Source organism: Urocitellus parryii, chromosome 10 (genome assembly GCF_045843805.1).
Source record: "Urocitellus parryii isolate mUroPar1 chromosome 10, mUroPar1.hap1, whole genome shotgun sequence".
NCBI classification, from domain to species: Eukaryota; Metazoa; Chordata; class Mammalia; order Rodentia; family Sciuridae; genus Urocitellus; species Urocitellus parryii.
Window position 1 is genome coordinate 41,938,731 of NC_135540.1, and position 22,400 is coordinate 41,961,130.

General features: G+C 36.3%; 1 protein-coding gene across 8 annotated transcripts in view; it reads right to left on the bottom strand.

The window, feature by feature from the left end:
* Nucleotides 1–458: 458 nt before the first annotated feature.
* Hpgds (hematopoietic prostaglandin D synthase) overlaps nt 459–22,400 on the bottom strand; it is a 96,085-nt gene continuing 74,143 nt past the window's right edge. For all 8 annotated transcript variants that reach the window (XM_026407446.2, XM_026407449.2, XM_026407445.2 and 5 more), the window contains 5 exons: nt 18,650–18,791; nt 11,615–11,707; nt 10,479–10,588; nt 5,171–5,269; nt 459–1,835 (listed from right to left, as the gene is read on the bottom strand). In XM_026407446.2, coding sequence (XP_026263231.1) covers nt 1,671–1,835; nt 5,171–5,269; nt 10,479–10,588; nt 11,615–11,707; nt 18,650–18,782 — 600 coding nt within the window. In that variant the 5' untranslated portion in view covers nt 18,783–18,791 and the 3' untranslated portion in view covers nt 459–1,670. The remainder of the gene's footprint in view (nt 1,836–5,170; nt 5,270–10,478; nt 10,589–11,614; nt 11,708–18,649; nt 18,792–22,400) is intronic.

The following is a 22,400-nucleotide window of genomic DNA, read 5'->3' on the forward strand; positions in this document are numbered from 1 at the left end:
TCTTCTATCTTCTGTACACCTTCCTCATTTTCTTGTCTATTTCTTTTTCATCTGCATTTAAAAAGTATTAGGCCATCAATATCATTAGTCTATTTGTAATGTGAGATCTAAACAAACAATCTAAAATTTGTAATATTAACATGAATTAAAGTTTAAGGTTGGAACAGTATAATTGAAAATGAATTCCTAGGAGATAATCTAAAGGTATTCTTATTTGAAACATCCTATTTAAATAACTTGTTTATATAGGCAGTTCTTGCATTCCATGGTAGAGTCGAATTTTAAAAGTGACTACAAGTAGAAATAGTACAAAACAACCGTAATAATGATTTGGAAAAATTATAATTATCCATGACCTTTAAAATTTTTTGTCATATTAAAAACATTCTTATAATGGTAATGAGTGTCTAAGTAAGTGAAAAAATAAAATCAATATTTAATATATGACATTAGAGACATTGAGAATTAAGAGTTTTATTTAAAAATTACTGAATAGGTTGAACAGTACCATCTCTTTGTGTAATTTACAGCAAGAATTTTTTATGTTTTAGCAAATTGTTATACTCCTAAGTTATCAGCCTCAAGCATTTTATTCTTTCTAGGTAAATTACTGTTCTGTATTGTTCTTAGTTTTTACAGACTACTATAATTTGGATCTGGAATCTCCATCAAAAGCTCATGTGTTGGAGGCTTGGTTGCCAGCCTGTGGCACTCTTGGGAGTGGTGCATAGTTAGGAAGTTAGGTCCTTGGGTCATGCACTTGATAGGGTTTTTAGGACCACTCCTCTCCCTCCCCATAACCCCTACTTCCTGGCTGCTATGAGGTAAGCCAACTTTGCTCTATCACATGCCCCCCTACCATAATATTTTGCAGGCTAAAAAATAGGGTTTTATCCCATTCATGGAATAAAACCATTGAAAATGTGAACCAAAATAAATCTTTTTTCACAGTGACAGAAAGCTGGCTAACAGACTTTGTTTTTAAAGCAGTTTTAGGTTCACAGAAAAATTGAGCAGAAAGAATTTCCATACATTCCCCATTCCCATACATGCACAACCTCCTCCCCTACATTTTTTATACATTGACACACCATTGCCCAAAGTCCATAGTTTGTGTTGGTGGGCTCCCTTTTAATTATCCATTTTTGTAAGATGTCAAATGGATTTATCACTGAGAAACAAGCATGCAATACAACTATACTATGCCTTGCTGTCTGTGTGTGAATAACAGATGTACAGTTGCCAGTCATTTAATGATTGATTGATTATTATGTGCACCCATCATTAATGCAGTGATTTGTGGACTGAAGAGCTAGCTACCAAGTTTTTATATCATGCAACTACTCAGTATACTATGCTAACTGAAATCCAGACTATTATTTGAGCAACTGATATTCTTTGACTGAAGCATTCATGCATGTTGGAACCAGTGCTAAGCAAAGTCTACATGTATTGTGAAAGACTTTCTCAATTAAAAATGGTATTAAGTTTTCTAAACAAACAAACAAACAAAAAAAGATACTAATTCTTTTTCAAGAATATGACCTGAAAGATGAAAGTCATGGCAGAGGTGGGGGGGAGTTTGTGAATTATCTGGTAGGTTGATAGACCTGTCTTATCTCATGGAAAGATGGCAGTGAACATGAAAACCTCAGGATGGCACATATCAGCTAGAGTTTGGTTTGGGGCCTCCTTTGGATCCAGTCTGCAATGGCAGGAATGGCTCGTACTTTCTTCTGCAATGCCAATAGCCTGGGATGGGCGTCCAACAAGTCAGGTTTGAGGACCAAAAGTGTAGTACTGCAAATGTCCCAGTAGAAATCTGCCCAAGTTACCTAGTTAAAGGAAACAAAACTATTTTCTTTTGAACATAAAGGCACAACTTTATCAGCATTCCAAAATTAATTTCTTAACCTAAAATTTCTTTTTAATCCAAAACAACTTGTTTGTTATTATGAAAGATGAATGTAGAAACTTGAAAAATGACATAACACTGTATTCCTAACACCCAGGGGCCACTACTGTTAATACCTTAATGTGTAAGATATTTTTCCATACAGATAAATAAATTTTACTAAAGTGATCCTGCAATACATGCTATTTTATACCCTGGTCCTATTTCTACCTATCTAACAATACATCCTCATCTGCTACCTAATTCATATTTTTTCATCTGTTCCAAAAATGTCCTTTACAGGACAAAGCAGGATCCCTTCCAGAATATATACATTTCATCTGGTTATGACCTTTAACTCTCCTAATTTAGAACAATACCCCTTATTTCATGGCATCAAATTATTGAAGATTCTACACTCACCCTGCAGATGTTCTACCTTCAGGATCGGTCTGACTATCTCATTTATCTTGTTCCTTTATATTTTAAAGCATAAAGGAACAGGGTGGAAGTTATTCCTAGAGAGTCTATAATTTCAAGGGAAATATATTTTTTTTTTGCTAAAATACATTACATTTTATCACTTCAGTAGAAATATAGGTAGGTATCTATTAATGGAGTGCTAAGATTAAACACTGGAATGGGTTGATAAATATCCTAGTCCTACTCAAGTGCAGCTTGGTGGTTTTTTCCTTTGTGAGTAGAGATTAATCTACATGTTACTTTGGTTCTGTATGAAAATTAAAGTTTAAATGCAGATTATTGTGTGTGTGTGTATATGTGATTTCTGATGTTTCATGAATTTATTTAATAAACAGCTGTCAACCAAGAGATACTATTGGCTAAAGCATTCCAAGCTCAGCCAAGAAATATTTACTGAGCATCTACTGCCCAGGTCTACTAGGTACTAGGGATTAATTGGAGAGCAAAATGTGATGCAAGCCCTTCTCTAATGCAGCTTTTGTTTTAGAAAACAAGTATGCACATTGGTACAGGTGATAAAGTGAAGGGATTCTTGCTGGGTGTGGTGGCACACGCCTATAATTCCAGCACCTCAGGAGGCTGAGGCAGGAGGATTGCAGGTTTGAAGCCAACCTCAGTAACTTATCAAGGCTGTAAGCAACCTAAAAGTCCTGGGGATATGGCTCAGTGGTTGAGAGCCCTTGGGTCTAATCCCTGGTAAAGTGACTTTTGGGTATCAGAGAAGTTCTTTAGAGGTCATTCAAACTAAGGCTTGAATGGTAAAAAGGGATCCAAATCAACCAAGCGTTCTAAGCAGAGGGAATGGGGAATGTAAAAGCTCCCAGGGGGGAATATAACTTGTGTCTGTAGAACAGACACAAATGTGTTTGGAGCCCTGTAAAGAAGGAAGAGAGTGCTCAGAGAAGGGGTCAGGAGACCGTTTACAAAGGAATTTCAATAGAAAATAAATGTTAAATCTTTAGAAATATTCAATGAATACAATAGGGAGAGGACCATTTTAGGAAAGGTCATAAGGGGAGTCAATGGGAAGAGCTATGTGACACAGCCGAAAGCTGAGAATAAAGATGTAGCAAGATTACTTACAATTCACCCCAAAAGGTGGAACAGGGCAGACACCAATCAGTGTCACCAGTACCACTAGTGCCGCAAGAAAGCGATCTGTCTTGTCTCCTAGAATGCTATCTCATTGAAAGCAGGGACATCTGCCTACCACAGCATCTGCCCCAAAGTTTAATGTTTGGGTAAGACTGCTTCTAAGTGGTGGTGTGTTCCGCTATTGGTAGGCTTAGAGTGTCGACTGTCACCTTTTTGTGAAATCAGCATTTATTAATGGTCATTACTGAAGCCCATTAGTTCTTCAAGGGTTAGTCAGTAGTAACAATTTATTTCAATCTTTTCTCTTTATTAAATGGAATATTATAGGGAAGAGAAACTTTGCCCAAATGATTTTTGTTACCTTGAGGTACAATTTGCTAGGATGGGGGGAATAACTGCTATGTTTCAAACTCCCACACTTTTTTGTTTGTTTGTTCTAACAGTTTCAGAAAAATAGTGTGGCTTCATGTCATCTTCTAAAAGTAAGCAATGAAGCTTTGTTTTTTGTTTTTTGGCTGTTGTTTGGTGTGTGTGCATGTCCATTGTTAATATTCTTATTGAAGCTTAAATTTTCCACTTTTGGTTAGTAGGAAGTCTTCAAGTTGAATCCTGGGTCTTTTCAATGCAACTCCAATTATCTTTTGTTATTTTATTTGCTTCTAGCACAACAAGGTATACCCAGCTCAGTTTTTCTGTTTCTTGTCCAAACTTGAGAACAAGACATTTCTCCAAGAAGCCCTGGTTCCATTTGGTATTTAATAAACCAGAATCTGGATATGAGGGTGCTCAAGACTACTGGGTTTATCATGGTTGAAAAAAATGCTTTTTCTTTATCCTAAGATAACATCATGAGTTTATACTGTTATCTCTAGTTCAAATTCAGCAACAGAATATTTACTTAAACTCCCTGATTTTACATTCCACATTGAAGATCCTGGTTCTCAGTAATATCAACATAACTTTTTATTTCTGTACCCAAAATATAGTCATCATAATATCAGAAAAACAATATCAACATGCCTAGTACCACCAAAAGGTTACTGAAAATGGTGTGTGATTTTTATTTTTTGTTCTGAGAGAATGTGTCTTAATGTATAAACAAATTACTGTGTTTTACAAATGAAGGCATATCTTCACTAATAGACTACAATACATATTCTCTGTGTACTCTGTGCCTCTATTTGATACAAGTAGGTTCATTTGTTCACTTGGGTTTTAACTTTTAAGATAGCTTTCTAAAATTATTGTTATATAAGTATATAAAATATTTCATGATTCCAAAGTCAAATATATTATGAAAAGGTTAATTTTTTTTTCCTTGCAGTACTAGGGATCAAACCCAGGCCTTTGTACTTTCTAGGCAAGTGCTCTACCACTAGCCAAATGACTAGCATTTGTCTCTGTTGTACAACCTATTTCTTCCCTTTCGGTGGGGAGGGATACTAGGAATTGGATCAAGGGGTACTTAACCACTAAGCCACATCCCCAGTCCTTTTTATTTTGTAATTTGAGACAGGGTCTTGCTAAGTTGCATAGGGCTTCACTAAATTTCTGAGGCTGGCTTTGAATTTACAATCCTTCGTCAGCCTCCAAAGCCACTGGAATTAAAGGTATGTGCCCTTCCTTCAATAAGGTTTTGGTTTTTTCTGTTATTTAAATATATTTGCTTATATTGTTAAAGATGTAAAACATACTTACATAGTTACCAATAAGCCACTCTTTGTCCCCTAAATATTTGTCCAAATCTTGCAAAAAATGAGGTGCATCATACGTGAGAATCTTATTAAACATCTGCTCCTACAAGAGGGAAAAAATAAATTCATAAATTAATTTTATAAATAATAGGAAAAATAAATAATATGATTTTAAAAGGAGATAGTTTTTTCTCATCTTTTTCTCCCACATGAATTCAGAAGGGAATAGAAGTAACTATGTGTTTTATTTTGTTTGTTCACATTTATGATATCATAGTGATTCAGATCTGCCTCTATATAATTTATCAATATTCCTAAGCAATGTACAGTTGCCAGACTGATGATTTACAAACTGAAGATTGGAAAGCTTGTTATTTTTTACCTATATTTTTATTGATGTATTATAATAGTGAAATTATTATATAATCATACATGCACAGAATATAATATAATATAATTTGGTCCATATCTTTCCCTAATATTGTTCAGAGTTTAAAACAAAACAAAACAAAACAAAAACAAACAAAAAAAAAAAAAAAAACAAGAGTTAGTCCTTCTGTTTCCTGAACAGAATCTGTGAGGTGAGAGACAATAGGCCCCAAACCATGTGGCACTTCCCACAGCTCAGCTCAGCTCAGCATCTGTGGGAAACGTAATGGCCAACTTGGCTCTTCTAGAATGAAACAGGATGTAGCTGCTGGACAGCTTTCCAAAAACTGCTCCGTGCACACCTGGGAAATTCTGTTCTAAAGTTCATTGCCACAGTTTCAGGTACACCAATGCTGCATATATGCAGAGCCAAATAAAAATGTCATAGTATCTGCGTTAGTGACTTCCTTTAGCCTAAGTTCTCTTTACAAGTTTGATGAATTATCTCAGTCTCAAAAATGTAAATTAGTAAACAGTACAATCATTATTTTTTAAGATTTGTTTTTAAGGGACAGTAATCAAAATATATAAAGAAGATAAAGTATGATTATATGTCATTTTTCCCAGATGTAAACTTTTTAAAAATGTTTCCTGATAAATCCTAATTGGCCACTCTTTTTTAAAAATTTTTAGTTGTAGTTGGACACAATACCCTTATTTTATTTAATATTTTTATGTGGTGCTGAGGATTGAATCCACCGCCTTCAATGTGCTAGGAGAGCACTCTACCATTGAACTACAACTCCAGCCCTACAGCCACCTTACACACTTGTAGACTTAGAAATTTTCTGCCTCCTCTTCTAGAAAGTTGTGAAGTGGGAGGTTTCTGCAAAGTTATTGTTAGGAATTCTAACAAATGGCTTTTAGAGATATTGGAAAGCTTTGTATGTTTCTCCAAAGCATTGTTTTTAAACCCACATTATCAAAATCATTTAGTGTTGGAAGTGGACCATCAGAATTCTCTCAGTCCTGCTCATATTCATCCACACCCTGCCCTTCAGATGAGGAAACTCAAATATAGGCACGCTGAATAATCAAAGTAATACAATAAATTCGAGGATTGTCATCATGATCAGTGTTCAGAGACACATTTTGCCTTCAAAGTTTTAAAATTGGAAATGTAATTTTTACAAATAACTGAAACATTTATGATTATTGTATAGTTAGTGGATTTTTTAAAAGTACATATGGTAACAAGAATATTTTCACTGTCCATCTTAACAGCATCAATATTATTTTTGAAAATTTTACCTGACCAGCAGGTGGCAGCAGTTGAACCCACTATAGAGAGAGGAGGAGGAAGTACAGAACTGCACTTTTCAATGTGTGTGTCAGGTCCAGTTTGTTAACTGGATAGCCTGTGGCTACTGGCAATGGTTCTGCATCATGCTCTACCTTTATAGAATTTACTCATGGATTTAGATTCCTGATGGACTGCCCATCAGTGGGATCTTTGGCACATGGAACCAAAAACTTTAGACATTTTCCTAAATTGACAAGTATTTATCTCTTTGTCTCTGCATTTATAAAGCTATGTAAAATATAGATTCCAGGTCTGACAAATATAAGGAAATACCCTGTTAATTATAATAGCTGATATTTATTGAATACTTTCTATCTGGCCATACATACATATGCTACCATTAATATATTACCAATATACTTAAAGAGAGAATCTATTATATCCCCCCTTTACAGACAAAAGTTTGATCTGTTAATAGGTAGTTAAGTGTCAGCTTATAAGAAGAAAATTAGGATTCAAGTCTGGCAGTCTGACTCCAGAGAACAAATGTATCTGTCTAAAAGTCCAAAGAGGCTTTATTTCTCTCATCAAAGCCGAGTTTTTATTCAAGACTTTGTTATGGGTATGTGGGGGTGTGTGTATGTGTGTCCCCTATAAGCCTCATGTGTATATCAAGGAGTCAGTAACTGTAAATACTTTGATGTCCAAATATCTCTATTGAAATCAGAAAGTCCCATTTCAATAAATGGTATTTAGAATAACTGTGCTTAAGTAAACTAATAAGGCTGCCATTTGTGGTTCTGGGCTGTGGCTTTTGGAGGTAGACCTTAGCTTTGGCAAGTGTCTGATAAGTGTAGTGCTCTGATGGCTCTTCAAAGAGGGTTTAATGCCTACGAAATATATATAAGGCACTGCGATGCGGTGGGCAGGGTGTATCACCTGAGCAAGACAGACATGACTCCAGCCATCCTGACACCTACTGGAGGTGACAAACAAGTAAATACATTTTAAAATAGATATTCTGATGAACATCCTAAAGGAAGCTATGAAAGGGCTGTCAATAAAGGATAATGAAACTCCAAAGATGATGGATTCGATATAAATATTCAACATATATGATTTTGTTTTTATCCCTAATACACAGTGAGGTATAGTTTTTAAAAGATGGAAGCTACATGGAGGTGAAAAAAGAGAACACAAGAGTAAATAAAATGGGAATTGTAAAGATGAATAAATGTCATCTGCAGAGGGAAAGCAGAGAACCAACCTACACACCATACACAGCCCTCAGGTGGCTCAGGAATGGGTAGATGTGTCTAGAGTTGGGGTTAAGGAGGTTGGGGAGGAGAGATGAAGCATGGCGGAAAACCGTCAAAGAAATTTTAGCATGAGATTGGGCCGTCATTTCATGCTGCTAGACAAGGGCCCATTTCCGTCCTGTGCAGAAGACTGGAGGTGGTAAAATAAATGGTTTCTGGGACCAAGGATGTCACACATATAAAAAAGATAGGATTTAATGAATGTATGCACACTGAATGATAAACTGCGGATGCTTCCAGCCCTCCTTACTACTTGTCTCTGGAACAGGGCACCAGACCTTCATCTTTGGGCAGAAGACTAAAATTTTCTTGGCTCTGTGATACTCAAAATCAACAACCCCATCCACATGCTTAGAGCTTTGAGTAAACTGTTAAAACCCCCTACTCTTTATCATGGAGTATAGAAGATGGTCTGACTAAAACAGAGTGGGATAAAAAGCAACTTTGCACAAATATACAATGGGGAGGGAGATAACGTTATGGCCATTAAATAGATTTTTTTTCAAAGAAAAAATACTATAATGAAAGATATTATCAAATTTAAAAATACAATGTCAGAAATTTAGAACCCAAGAGAAGATTGATGGATAAAGTTGAAGAATTCTTCAAAAGTAAGGCAAAAAAGCAAAAGATGGGAGATAGAGAAAAGATCCACCTTCTGAATAACAGGAATTCTAGACAATGGGACATAATAAATAATCAATGAAAGAATTAAAGGAAATTTCCAGGGCACAAGTCCTAGATTAAACTGGCCCAACGAGGAAACAGCATAATGTATTAAAAACAGTATGATGCCAAAGACTCATCATTGTGTAATTTTAGGAATCTAAGGGTAAGTGTTCTACAATCTTTTAGAGTGGTGAAAAAAAAAAACAGGTCACATAAAAAAGGTCAGTAACTACATTAGATTCAGACTTCATAACAGTTAAAAGTCCATAGATAATGTTTTCCAAATACTAGTGAAAAAATTAATTTCAACATAGAATTCCGTGTCCAACTAAACAATGCAACACATATAAGGATTAAATTAAGACACTTGCAGACAAAGAAGGTCCCCAATTTTTATTTCCTATGATCAGTAAGCTGTTGGATGATTGTTTCACAAAAAGGAGGCCAGAAAGCAGGAGAAAAGGAGGATGAACTCAGAAAAGAACATTCAGGATGATATTTAAGATCAGGACACAACCCTGCCCAAGTGTCTAGGCAACCAAACTCTATTGATGCAGTGTGACTCACAAGACAGACATGTCCACACCTCCTGTCATCAAACCCCAATTTAGCTTTTGGAATACTAGAGGATGTGCCCCAAATAAACAATGAAGTACACAAAGAAAGAGGGCAACATTCAGCAAACAGGACTCAAACTTCAGTGAATGGTATCAGTGGGATGGCAGGGAAGGGAAGCCCAGTATGATAGTTGTGCAGATAACCTAGAGAGGTCCACAAAGGAGAGAGCAGGTCTTCAGGTCAGATAGTTCCAAGAACATGTTAGAAATAGCAGGATATCTGATATCATTGACTTTGTGGAAAATCCAGTTAAAAGACTGTGGATAATGAGGGAAGATTCGGAAATGACAATAAAAATAAGAATTAAGCAAAACACAAAAGGCAAATATTAACTTTGAAGAGGAAAAGTGAGAAATGAAATATTATTAAAGTATACTACAATGCACAGTTCTGGGTATTATTTGCATAAGCATACTAATGTAATTGTGAAACATTAATTTAAGCAAAATTTTATGTCACGCTATTGGGAGCTCAGAGAAAGGGAAACAGGATGACTATGTTAGATAAATTCTAACTACTATCAGAAGAAGTCCATAGAAATTATCTAAAATTGGTAAGTCAGCATCATATTTATATATTCTATAGAAATATGGAAATGTGAAATCCTAAAGAAAAAGCTAAAAAGATTAAAAAGAGGGTAGAATATGGACAGGAGTTGATGTAAAGGGTAAGACAGAGAATTGCTATACTCTGCTTTAAAACTTTTAATATAATTTCATGTTTTAAAACTAGACCTACATATGACTTAGATTAATCCCAGCAGCTTGGGAGGCAGGAGGATTGAGAGGTCAAAGCCAACCTTAGCAAGGCCCTAAGCAACTCAATGAGACCCTGTATCTGGATTATACACACACACACACATACACACACACACACACCAAGAGCTGGGGATGTGGCTCAGTGGTTAATCACCGCTGGGTTCCATCCCGGGTACTAAAAAAAAGGAATAAAAAAAACCAACAACTTTAAAGCACCTAAGAAAATTTCTAGAAAGTGGTACGTGATTACTAGTAATAGTGAACTGATCACATTACTTTTACATCTTGGTTTTTCTCTGCCCAAGGAAAAGTTGCCATGAAATCATCCAATGTATCTGCAATAGCATCGACTTGACATTGTTCCATCTCTGTTTTTCCAGCCAAATCTATGGAATAGAGAAAGATCATGTTATACCTGAGAGTATGTTCAATTTAACTTACTATATTAAATAGGCAATACACTCATGTGGTTGAAAATTCAAAGCAATATAAATAGTATCCAGTGAAGGCCAGCTTCCATTTGCTCATTTTGCTCCTTCACCTACTTTACTTATTGGTAACCACTTGTAATCGTTTCTTATTATTCTTCTGTTGTATTTTTTTGGTGAGGTACTGAGGATTGAACCCAGGGGCGCTTTACCACTGAGCCACATTCCCAGCCCTTTTTGTGTTTTATTTTGAGACAGGGTCTTGCTAAGTTGATCAGAGGGAGAGGGTTGGGGGTGGAAAGTGGTGATTCTACAGATTGATTAGAAAGAAAGGATCTTTAAAAGAATCCAAAATTTTTTTTTAACTCAAAAAGTATAAGAGTCGGAGAGGAGGGGGAAAAGAAAATGGAACATAGGATAGAAAGGGGAGATCAAACAAAAATAAGAAGTAAACATTTCTATTGTTTATCATCCATGCCACAGGTATAGGCACCAACAAAACAATCCAGAAGTCACATTCCCACTTAAAGCCACCTCAGATAACCCTCGGTGTAGGCAAGAAGACTTCCTTTCTATTTTTTTAAAGCACTATTAGAATGAAGGACATCATGAGTACATGATTTTAATAGTCCAAGAAATTTTAACCTTCATGTGCCATATGTATTTTAATTTCTTTGGTAATTTACAAATACTTAATGCTAGCAAAAGTTCGGGTTAAAATATACCTGTCCAAATTTTCAGCTAAATTCAAAAAAGGACTTGGTCACAGAGCAAGGTGTTAAGGGGTGGGGGCAATATAAAATTGTCTAGTTGTCTAGGAACTCATGGAAAGTTAAACTAATATAGATGATACATTGATATTGCTCTAGCTTTTAATCCCATTCTATTTATATTATAGTGTTAAAAATAATTATCTAATGGCTATTGAATGAATATCATGTTTTTTTCAGTTAGCAAAAGTCTTGAATACAATAAACATGTTACCTGTGTTTCTGGCAAAGTATCTTGCTATTGCCAGGCTCTGGTGAAGGGTAAGACCATCCACTTCCAAAACAGGGATTTTACCAAATGGAAGAGCTAAAAACAAGATGAGCAAATAATTGACTTTATAATAGAAGCAAGAGTTATGATAGAATTATGATACTTCTGTTTTTGTTGATAACTGTGGGAACAAACTGTGATTTTTAAAGTCATAGACTTCTTAAATCTGTATTCTTAAAAGGAACATTTGACATCTAATGGAATCTCTACATTTTGTAAGTTTGAAAAAAGCAGTTAGAAAACTGATTGTAAAGTTCATTACAAAACTGGCTCTAAACCCCAGGTTTTTAGGGTTGCTAATCCTACACCCAACATGGTCTCATAGAGTTACTACTTTTTTTTTTCTTTAAAGGTAAGCTTCGTTAATTTTGTGGCCTCAAAAATAGATCATGTTAATTATTATTTAAAACACAGTGTGAGTAATTTAGCTAATTTACAAATGAGTTATGTTTAAGAAGTTAGCCAAAACCTTATTTTGAGGAGGAATTATTTGAACTGCAAACATTTTGTACAAATATAGGACAGACTTATAACAGATGCACTATTAATACTTTGTAAAACCTATTTTGGAGGGTGGGGAAATGGGGATTGAACCTAGAGGTGCTTGGCCATTGAGCCACATTCCCAGTCCTTTTTATTTTTGTATTCTGAGACAGAATAAGTTGCTTAGGACCTTGCTAAGTTGCTGAGGCTGTCCTAGAACTTGTGATCCTTCTGCCTCAGCCTCTTGAGTTGGGAGGTGCGAGCTGGGATTACAGGCATGTGCACACAGCCGTATTTTGTTTTGATATCTAAATATATTTTGTCACAAAATGATATACATTTATTGTAGAAAAATTATAAATTGAAAAAATAATTCTACCAGTTATGACCATTTTAATGTTTCAATTGGTTTTCCACATATATTAAATATCATAATGTATTATATTTTGTTAACTTCTTTGTTCATTTGACAGTATTTTTTTAAAAAATCTTTCTAAATTTATGAAATACCTCATTTTAATAATCATGTACTACTTTACTATGTGTATAACTACAATTTTACCAACCAGTGCCTTAGGCTTGGACATATAAATATTTTGGAAACAGAGAAAAAAATAGTGTCACTTGTAATCCATGACCCTCACACAAGTACTGGAATCAGTGTTGCATCGTACTTTCAACTCTTTCATCTACATATTAAGTACAGAATGAAGGACAGTTCACATCAGGAATAAAAATACCTTTGATTACTTACCAAATGTGCCAAGTACTATTCTAGGTGCCTGAGATACTACTGTGAGCAAAACAAAGTCCCAAATAAAGTTGACATGTGTTGAGATACCTTATTTGAAGCACAGTACATAAATAAGAGGGAGTTAACATGCCTAACTTGGGGAGTTTCCTTGGTACTCCCAGGGCATACTAAGTACTGAACATGTCCATCAGATTTTCTGGTACTTACAACTCTATGAAGCAAGTACTAGCTATCTATCTGCTTTTAAAAATGCAAAAATGTTAACAAGGTTTATGTAAATTGCCCAGCTCACACCTGATAGAAGTGGGATTCAAACTGAGGTCAGCTGGAACCCTTTCTCAGCTGTTTTGATAATCCTAAGAGCCATATTTTGTGTGAGAAAAATATTTGAGCAAAAATCAGAGCAAGCTCAGAACATAGTATCCAAATTAGAGAAGGGTCCAAAGATTGCCTTTTATGAGGATTGGCTGAAGAACCTTGACTCGCTTGGCCTGGAGGAGCAAAACTAAATAAAATGTAATGTCCATCTTCAAAAATGGCAAAGCTATCAAATGGAAGAAAACTTTGACTTACTCTGACTAGCTCTAAAATGCAGAACTAGAAACAAAAAGTAATTTGAAAAAGATATTTTAACTCATGATGAAAAGTAAGTTTGTTGACATCAGACTCTTGACAACCGGAAGCATTTGAGCCAACCCTGGAATAATTGTCAACAGATGAAACATTGTCTGAATTTAACAAGCAGAAATTTAAGACAAATGCAAAGTCCCTTGATGGTTCCAGAATAATTCCAAGATTGTTGGAGGTGTCACTTAGCAGGAACACCTGTCAAAAAGCTTTAAGGAATTTAGTGACACTGAACATGATCCCTGGTGGGATATGGATGCCAAAATAACTACTGTGATCTTGGTAAAATGTCTTAGAATTTAAGTATAGACTTGTAATAGGGGCTGTGGGGGTTAGGGTTAACCTTGGTTGCCAATTTGATTGCATTGAGAGATCCAGAAAATTGGTAAAGCACACTTCTGGGTGTGTCTGTGAGGGTTTTTCCAGAGACAATTGGCACATGTGCCAGTCAACCCATGGGTAAGATCCACCACAGGACTGGTGGTCCAGATGAAACAAAAGTGAAAGAAACAGGGAAGCACATATGTGCAGGGCAAGCTCATCTCTTTAGAGTTTGCTTTTTTTTTTTTTTTTTTTGCTGCTACTGTTGTCCAAGGATGTCAGACTCCAGATTTTCTAGCCTTTCCTTGTGGACTTGCACCATTGACTCTCCAGGGGACCTCCAGACCTTCATCCTCAGATTGGGGCTGCATCGTTGGTCCTCTTGTTCTGAGGTTCCAGCTTCTTGGACTTAACAGCATCTGGTTTCTCCTGCTCTGTCTCCTGCTCTCCCACCTATGGTCGGCCATCGTGAGTCCTGCTTCCATTGCATAAGCCAGTCTAAAAAGTCTCCTCTTATAGTCATATCCATGTTCTGTGGGGTTTGTTACTCTCAAGAGCTCCACTTAATACTGGTGAGGGTCCCATTCCACCTGTGCAAGGTTGTGTCCCCACCAGCACCACATATTGCAAGACAGATGTCGAGCACAGCTTGTTTAGAGGATATCTACTTGGGTCAGGATATAAATAGAACATTCGAGAAACAGAAGATTGAGCTGTCTGTAGAATCTGCGTGTGATTTCAGGCCTCAGATAGTCAGTGGCAAACACTGTCTAAATCAAGAAGTAGAGTCAGAAGTGGGGAGCTTGGACTGAAATTCACAGTGATGACCAGAGAAAGAAGGAAGTCTGAAAGTTATGTGGATTCATGAGCTAACTTGGCACTCGATTCTGAATTCTGCCAGAGATCTTTATCTTCACTCAGAGCGTTGTGACTGAACTGACCACTCACCAGAGGCTTTTTCCCTATGATGACTTTTTTCTTCCCTTTTTATTAGTGTATTATAAGTGTACATAGCAGTGAGATTTGTTGTTACATGTTCATACATGCACAGTCCCTATGATACCTTACAGAAATTTAAGTTTCTTCAGGTGCTTCCATGTAAAATGAAGAATAATTTGTTCTCCATGGATTAAAAGGATAAGTTCAATTAAAATGATAAGTATGAAAGCCATAGGAGACAGATTTTGATTTTTTTTTCCAGTGCTGGGGATTGAATCCAGGGCCTTGCACATGGTAGGAAAGTATTCTACCACAAGCTATATCCCAGCCACAGAATTAAATTTTATGTAAAGGATTCTTTTAAAAATTTGTCTCCCTTCCATTTTCTGTATCCTATTCCCAGAATTCCAGTTGGAAGTTGGACTTCCTGAACTGATTGATCCTTTATTTCACTTATCTTTTGTCTTTATTTTTCCATTGCCTAACTCTTTGTTATAGTTTCTGGAGTATTTCCTTATTTTCATCATTTTAGTAATTTATTTATATTTTGTTTTTAATTTTTAAAAACATTTTGCCTGTGAACATCCCTTTTTATAACATCCTATCCTTGGTTTATGTATAGAATATTTTCTTTTATCTCTCTGAGGATTTCATGTTTTTGAAGGTTTTTTGGTTTGGTTTGGTGTTTTTTTGTTTTTCTTACTAAACCAATTTGGTTTCATCAGAGTTGGCTCCCCCCGCACCCCTCCTTTGTTTAGATCTGCTTCATACTGGAGACCTTCTCAAATTTTCATTGATTTTTGTTTTGCCATTTTTGTTTTAAGGGGGCAAAGAAAGAAATGCTAACTGGATATTCAGTGTGGGGGGAAGGGGTTTGCCAACAGAGCAGTACCATTTCACTGAAAGACCCCCATCTGTTCTGTATCGATTAGACATTTTTCTTGGGCTAGTCAGTTTCCCCAAGAGAGAATTTCTTCAGTTTTCTGCCTAAGAGATATTAGCCTGCTTATAGCATTTCAATTTTAGATCAGGGGGAAGGGGATTGGGGCTTCACCACTTAATTTGTAGACATCCATTGAATCCAGTCTTCACTGTAGGAGTGTGTCCTCAGACATGCCTGTCATTCAGAATCCTCTGGTCAGTCCTCTCCATGCTCCTCCAGGGAGGGAAGGGGAGCTGGTGACCAAACTGCTACCTCACATTCTTCCGGTCAGTCCTTCCAGCTCAGGTGTTAGGGTTGTCTGTTGCTACTAATTCCGGAGGCTTTTTCAGGATCTCTGGAGTGATTCTGCTTGCACTGCCCTCCTCCAGGTAATGTTTGAGCTTTATGGTCCCACTCAGTCACCTGTGCATTCTTTGACTTGCATTCTAGCTTCTAGAAGGTTGTGCTATTGTATTTAAGCTGGATTTCTTTGTCTGTATGGGATTTTGGCTTTAATGAAAAGTACTTGAATATATGAAGGGAGAAAATGTAGACAGATACATACCATCTTCCAGGTTTAACTAGGAAGAACTTTTTAGTAGAAATACTCAAGGATGGAATGTGTTGACTGGAGATTTAGTTCTAGGACTAGCAGAAGGAATATCCTGAAGGGTTTCAAATACCTGAGAACACAGCTAAACTGGATGGGAGATGAAACCAAATAATAAAAATAATAAAAACTGCCTTTGTAATAAAAACTGTTTTTTAGGATCTATTCTTTCCTTTCTTCTCAAAGTAATAAAAACGTAAAGTTTAGGCTGGGCAAGTAGTTATCATGATAAGGTCAACATATCCCAGCTTCCCTTGTGGTAATATGTGATGATGTGACTAAGTTCCTGCCAAAGCAATGTGAATCACTTCTGATAGGCAAGCTGGGCAAACTGGGGCTTGCCTATAATCCCAGTGACTTGGGAGGCTGAGGCAGGAGGATCTTGAGTTCAAAATCAGCTTTAGCAATTTAGTGAAGCCCTAAACAACTTAGCAAGACCCTGTCTCTAAATAAAGTATAAAAAAGGGCAGGGGATGTGGCTCAGTGGTTAATTACCCCGGGATCTATCCCCCGTACCAGAAAAAAAAAAAAAAAAAAAAAAGAGTGACTGTTCTTGCTGCCAAAAGAAAGAATGGTGCCCCTCTCTCTTTGACATTTCCCATGAGCTAGAGCGTGAAGGGAGAGTGACCTTGTGCAAATAAGACAACAAAAGATGGCAGATCAACAAGACAGAAGGAGCCTAATCTTTGACAACTTCATGGAGCAACATTTTTGCACTAACTTTTGGGATGTTTTGTTGTTGTTTTTGATACCAGGGATGGAATTGACACATCTCTAGCCTTTTTTTATATTTTATTTTGAGATAGGGCCTCACTGAGTTACTGAGGCTGGGTTTGAACTCTTGATCCTCCTGCTTCAGCCTCCCAAGTCACTGGAATTATGGTGTGCACCACTGTACATGGCCCAACCTGGGTTTTTATGATTAAGAAATTTCTATCCTTTTAAATTTTATGAAATTAAATTTTATAAAATTAAGACAATTTTATGTTGGGGCTGTTTTGTTAAGGCCCTTAAAACTATTCTTAATTGTGAATTTTAATATCTCTTTCAACTCTAAGAATCTCTGAAAATATTAAGAAAATGCAGAAACTCCATTTTGAATTAGAACGAAAAGCCAAGGTATAAAAAAGGAAAGCCATGAGAAAAGCTAAAATTAAAAAAGCTACATTTAAAAACTAAAAGGCAGGGCTGGGGATGTGGCTCAAGTGGTAGTGCGCTCACCTAGCATGCATGAGGCACTGGCTTCGATTCTCAGCACCACATAAAAATAAAATAAAGATTTTGTGTCCACCTAAAACTAAAACATAACTATTTAAAAAAAACGAAAAGGCAAATTTTGTTATAAGTACCATCCCTCTCCCTCGCTGTCCATCTTGACCTAGTTAATTAGTGGATAAAATGAATGTTCCCTATTTTATGTCCACCATTTTAAAAACCCATGAATAAAATTTGATATCAGAAGAAACCTTGGAACATTTGGATACCAACAGTAAAGTTTCAGGAGAACAGGAAATAAGACACTGTACCCCTGCAGAGAAGTGATTTTTTTAAAAAAGAATTCATGCTTTCAAAAGGCAGCTGCTGGGCTGGGGATATAGCTCAGTTGGTAGAGTGCTTGCTTCTCATATAGAAGGACCTGGTTTCAATCCCCAGCATTACCACAAAAAAAAAAAAAATCAAATAAGGCAGGTGTCAATTTATTGTTGATATATCATAGTATTGATGTTGTTGGCATTTTCTAGTGCAAATAATTTGTGCCATGCTATTAAATTGATCTGGATTTTAAAGCCAACTCTCCTTGCCATGGTTGTGAAACTGGAAAAACTCTGTGCATTTCAGTTATCCCAACTGTAACATAGAAACAATAATGTGGCCCATTTCATTTGGCTCTTCTGACAAAGCTTGATCCTGGTTTATCTTTATATTATCTGTGAGGTTTGTATTTTCACCTGTAATAGGAAATTTGCTGAGTCACAGAGCATTTCTTTAGTTTACCTGAACTTGCTGGTTCTCAATGGAAAGCTATGCAAGATTGGAAAATTTGGGGTACTAGAAATTGAACCTAGAGGTGCTTTAGCATGGAGCTACATCCCCAGCCCTTTTTTATTTTATTTTGAGACAAGGTCTTGATAAATTGCTTAGGACCTTGCTAAATTGATAAGGCTGGCCTCGAACTTGTAATCTTCCTGCCCCACCCTCCAGTAGCTGGGATTACATGTATGCGCTACCTGGCTCCTTGATTTTTTCATTCCCTGAGGAAAGCTGAAGATTCTGAAAGTATATTTCCCTACTTATTCGTGAATTCTTATTTGGGCTACTTACTTGGTTTTATTTTAGGCCAGTCAGCATGTTCTATTCTGTGATCTTCATACTTTATATCCAAATAAGCAAATATGTAACGGATAATTTCTGCTCTCCCCCTCATATTAAAATAAATCAGTTTGTAGTTTGGCATGGTGAGATTCTGGAAAGAGAAAAAAGAAGGGAGTATCATAACAGCACTCTAGAGATTCTCAATATTTTTCTTTGATGACTTTTTTGAAAACTTTATAGCATCTTTTGAGATAACCAGAGATATTAGAGAATATTTCAAAGCAAAATTATAAATCACTAGCTAATAACATATGAAGAAAGTTGAGAGAATATCATCTCTCTCCTCTACCCCCTCTCACTCTCTCTCAGTGAATATTCCAGTGAAATACCAAATCCAAATTTTATTCATAAAAATATTCAGATTAAGATGATATCTCATAGCCTCACTAGTAGTGCATAAGTTGTAATTAATCTTCATCCACAGCAATATTTATGTCCAAAGACTGGGAAATTTAAATCTTTTTCTGATGTTTTCATATGCTCTATTTCTCTTCATTAATTGGGTTATTGAGAATTTAAGAACCTATTCATTATCTCTACCCAAAATATTCCTTTCTGTAAATCAGTTACTGTTTGGCTTATGGTTTTTTTAATGTTACACAATAATTTTTCAGTATTCCACTTACATCAGAATATCTTTAGTTCTTTTGATAAGTTATTGAATCATTATAAGACATTTTTCCAAAATTCTATTCAAATGGAGTATTTGAGCCTTATCAATTATTTTGAATAAAGTTTTGTTAAGCTAAAAAAAAGGTCATAAATACTAAAAGTATGCATAATGGTATTCTCTGAGAAAGCAGAATTTTGCAATGGTCAATAACAAACTCTTTAGAAGTAATTTGGTATTTGTTCCTATTTTTTGGTTTTGTTTTGAAGTGATGGTCATAAAGTATCTAATCTATAATATGATAAAAAAAGATGGTTATCTCAGCAAATGGAATAGACACTTTCCTTTTAAAGATGTTTTTGTCCCTTTAGCATTTTGTTTGGTTGGCTACCGTGGTAACAGCTGGGAGGTTGTGAGGACAGTTCAATGAGGGCTGAAAGGACAATGTACACACAAAAGGAATGTGGACGTGCCCCCCCCCTCCACCTGTCACCCACCCCCTTCCTTAACTGTGGTTTTCCCTCTTGGCCTCAAAGGCTTACCCTGTGTTTTGTTCACTGCTGGTTTTGTGGGTCACATGTACCATACAAACTCACTGCATCTTTTTTTTTTTTTGGTACTGGGGATTGAACTTGGGGGCACTCGACCACTGAGCCATACCCCCAGCCCTATTTTATATTTTGTTTAGAGACAGGTTCTGAGTTGCTTAGCGCCTTGCTGTTGCTGAGACTGGCTTTGAACTTGGGATCCTCCTGCCTCAGCCTTCCAAGCCACTGGGATTACAGGCATGCACCACTGCGCCTGGCTCAAACTCACCCCATCTTGGGGTGGAACAATAGTGAGCAGATTCCTTCACTACTCTGTATAGGAAGAAAGTAAACTGAAGTTTCAGAAAGCTTTGCTAATACCAGCTATATCAATTAAATGTACATCATGATTTTCTGAGTATTCTGTGATTTATAGATTTCATTTCCAATGTTTATTAAACAGTTAATTACTTTAAGCACTTATAATAGAAACTGCCCAGTTTTGTAATGATCAGGCAACAAAGAAACTTTTTCATTTAAAATTAAATTTTTCACTTAATTGATCCCTGAATTTAAAAGTCCACTTTCATACTGATATAGATTTGGAGATTAATGAGGGTAATGCATATAAAATACTTAGCAAGTAATAAACCCTTAATAGTCATTAGCATTGGTAATAATAACTCTTGGACTATAGTCAAAGTTAAATACTGTGAATACAACCCAATACTATAATAATTATAATAATTAAGTGAGTGACAACATATCATGACAATTATTCATTTAAAATGGTGAGTTAAAACACTTTAATCCTGCCAGGTGTGGTGGCACATGCCTATAATCCCAGCAGTTTGGGAGGCTGAGACAGGAGGATCCCAAGTTCAAAGCCAGTCTCAGCAAAAGTGAGGCTCTAAGTAACTCAGTGAGATCCTGTCTCTAAATAAAATACAAAATAGGGCTGGGGATGTGGCTCAGTGGTCGAGTGTCCTTTATTGCAATCCCCCATTCCCAAACTACAACAACAAAGAAAACCACATTATTCTCTACTAAAAATGTCTTCCAAAGAATATTCATGGGAATATTAGATCAAAAGAAAAATTGGGCTAAAAATCTAAAAAAACATGCTTATCTGAAATCATACCACATAAAATGTTAAATGCAAATAATGAAAGCCTGAATTTCCAAGTTTGACTTCAAGTTCATCTACTCTGGAAGCCTGCCTGTGGAGAGGATAGTCTGGAAATAACTGTCTGGTTGCCTGTTGTCCCTCTCTGCCAATGATGGCGATGCCTAGCACATCCACTTCTCGGGCCCCAGGTTTCCCAGGCCCAGATGTTGTGGGTTGGAGTGGGTGCTTCTTGTGAGAAATAAGTGCCACATCCAATCATTTCATGTTCTGCTAGTCCAGTCCATGCCCAAGTGACATGGGGCACAGAGCTCACATGTAGGGGAGTGTTCTCTAAGAGACGATTGACTAAAGGTAATGAAAATTCCTAGATTTATGGCCCCAGATTCCCTTGAAGAAGAAATACTCATTTTAAAGATTTCAAATTTGGAGGACTAACCAAACTGCTCATCGGAACAATGGGATTGTTATTAAAGTTACTTAGAAATGTTGACTTGAGAAATAAATGGTGGAAAAGATATGAAAGCATGAAACTAATAAATTACAATTTATGTTAAAACAAGAGGTAATAAAGATCCTTTTGGAAACAGAAAACATCTTATGTAATCATAAAAAGGGATTATTCTTATACAGGAAATATAAAGCACAATTGTTATAATTCCTTGATCTATTCTAAGTCTCAAAAGAATAGAAAGCTCACAAAGTAGGAAAAATGTCATTCTTGGCAATTATCAGAACACAAGTAACAGTAAATGTTGGCAAGGATGTGGGGGAAAAGGCTCTCTCCAATGTTGCTGGTGGGACTGCAAATTGGTGCAACCACTATGGAAAGCTTCCTTAGAAAACTTAGAATGGAACCACTATTTGACCTAGTTATCCCACTCCTCGGCATACTTACAGTGACGCAGCCATATCAATGCTTATAGCACCTCAGTTCACAATACCCAAGCTATGGAACCAACCTAGGTGCCCTTCAACAGATGAATGGATAAAGAAAATGTGGTATGTATACACAATGGAATATTATTCAGCTACAAAGAAGAATGAAATTATGGCATTTGCCAGTAAATGGGTGGAACTGGAGAATATTACGCTAAGTGAAATAAGCCAATCCTCCCAAACCAAAGGCTGAATATTCTCTCAGATATGTGGATGCTAACCCACAAAAGTGGAGAGTAAGGGAGGAGAAGAATAGAAAGTTCATTGGATTAGACAAAGGAGAATGAAGGGAAAGAAGGGGGGGGGGTGAGAATAGGAAAGACAGTAGAATGAATAGGTCATAACTTTCCTATGTTCATATATGAATACATGGCCAGTGTAACTCCACATCATGTACAATCGCAAGAATGGGATCCTTATTAGAATACGTAATACTCCAAGTATGTATAATATGTCAAAATATACTCTACAGTCATGTATATCTAAAAAGAACAAATT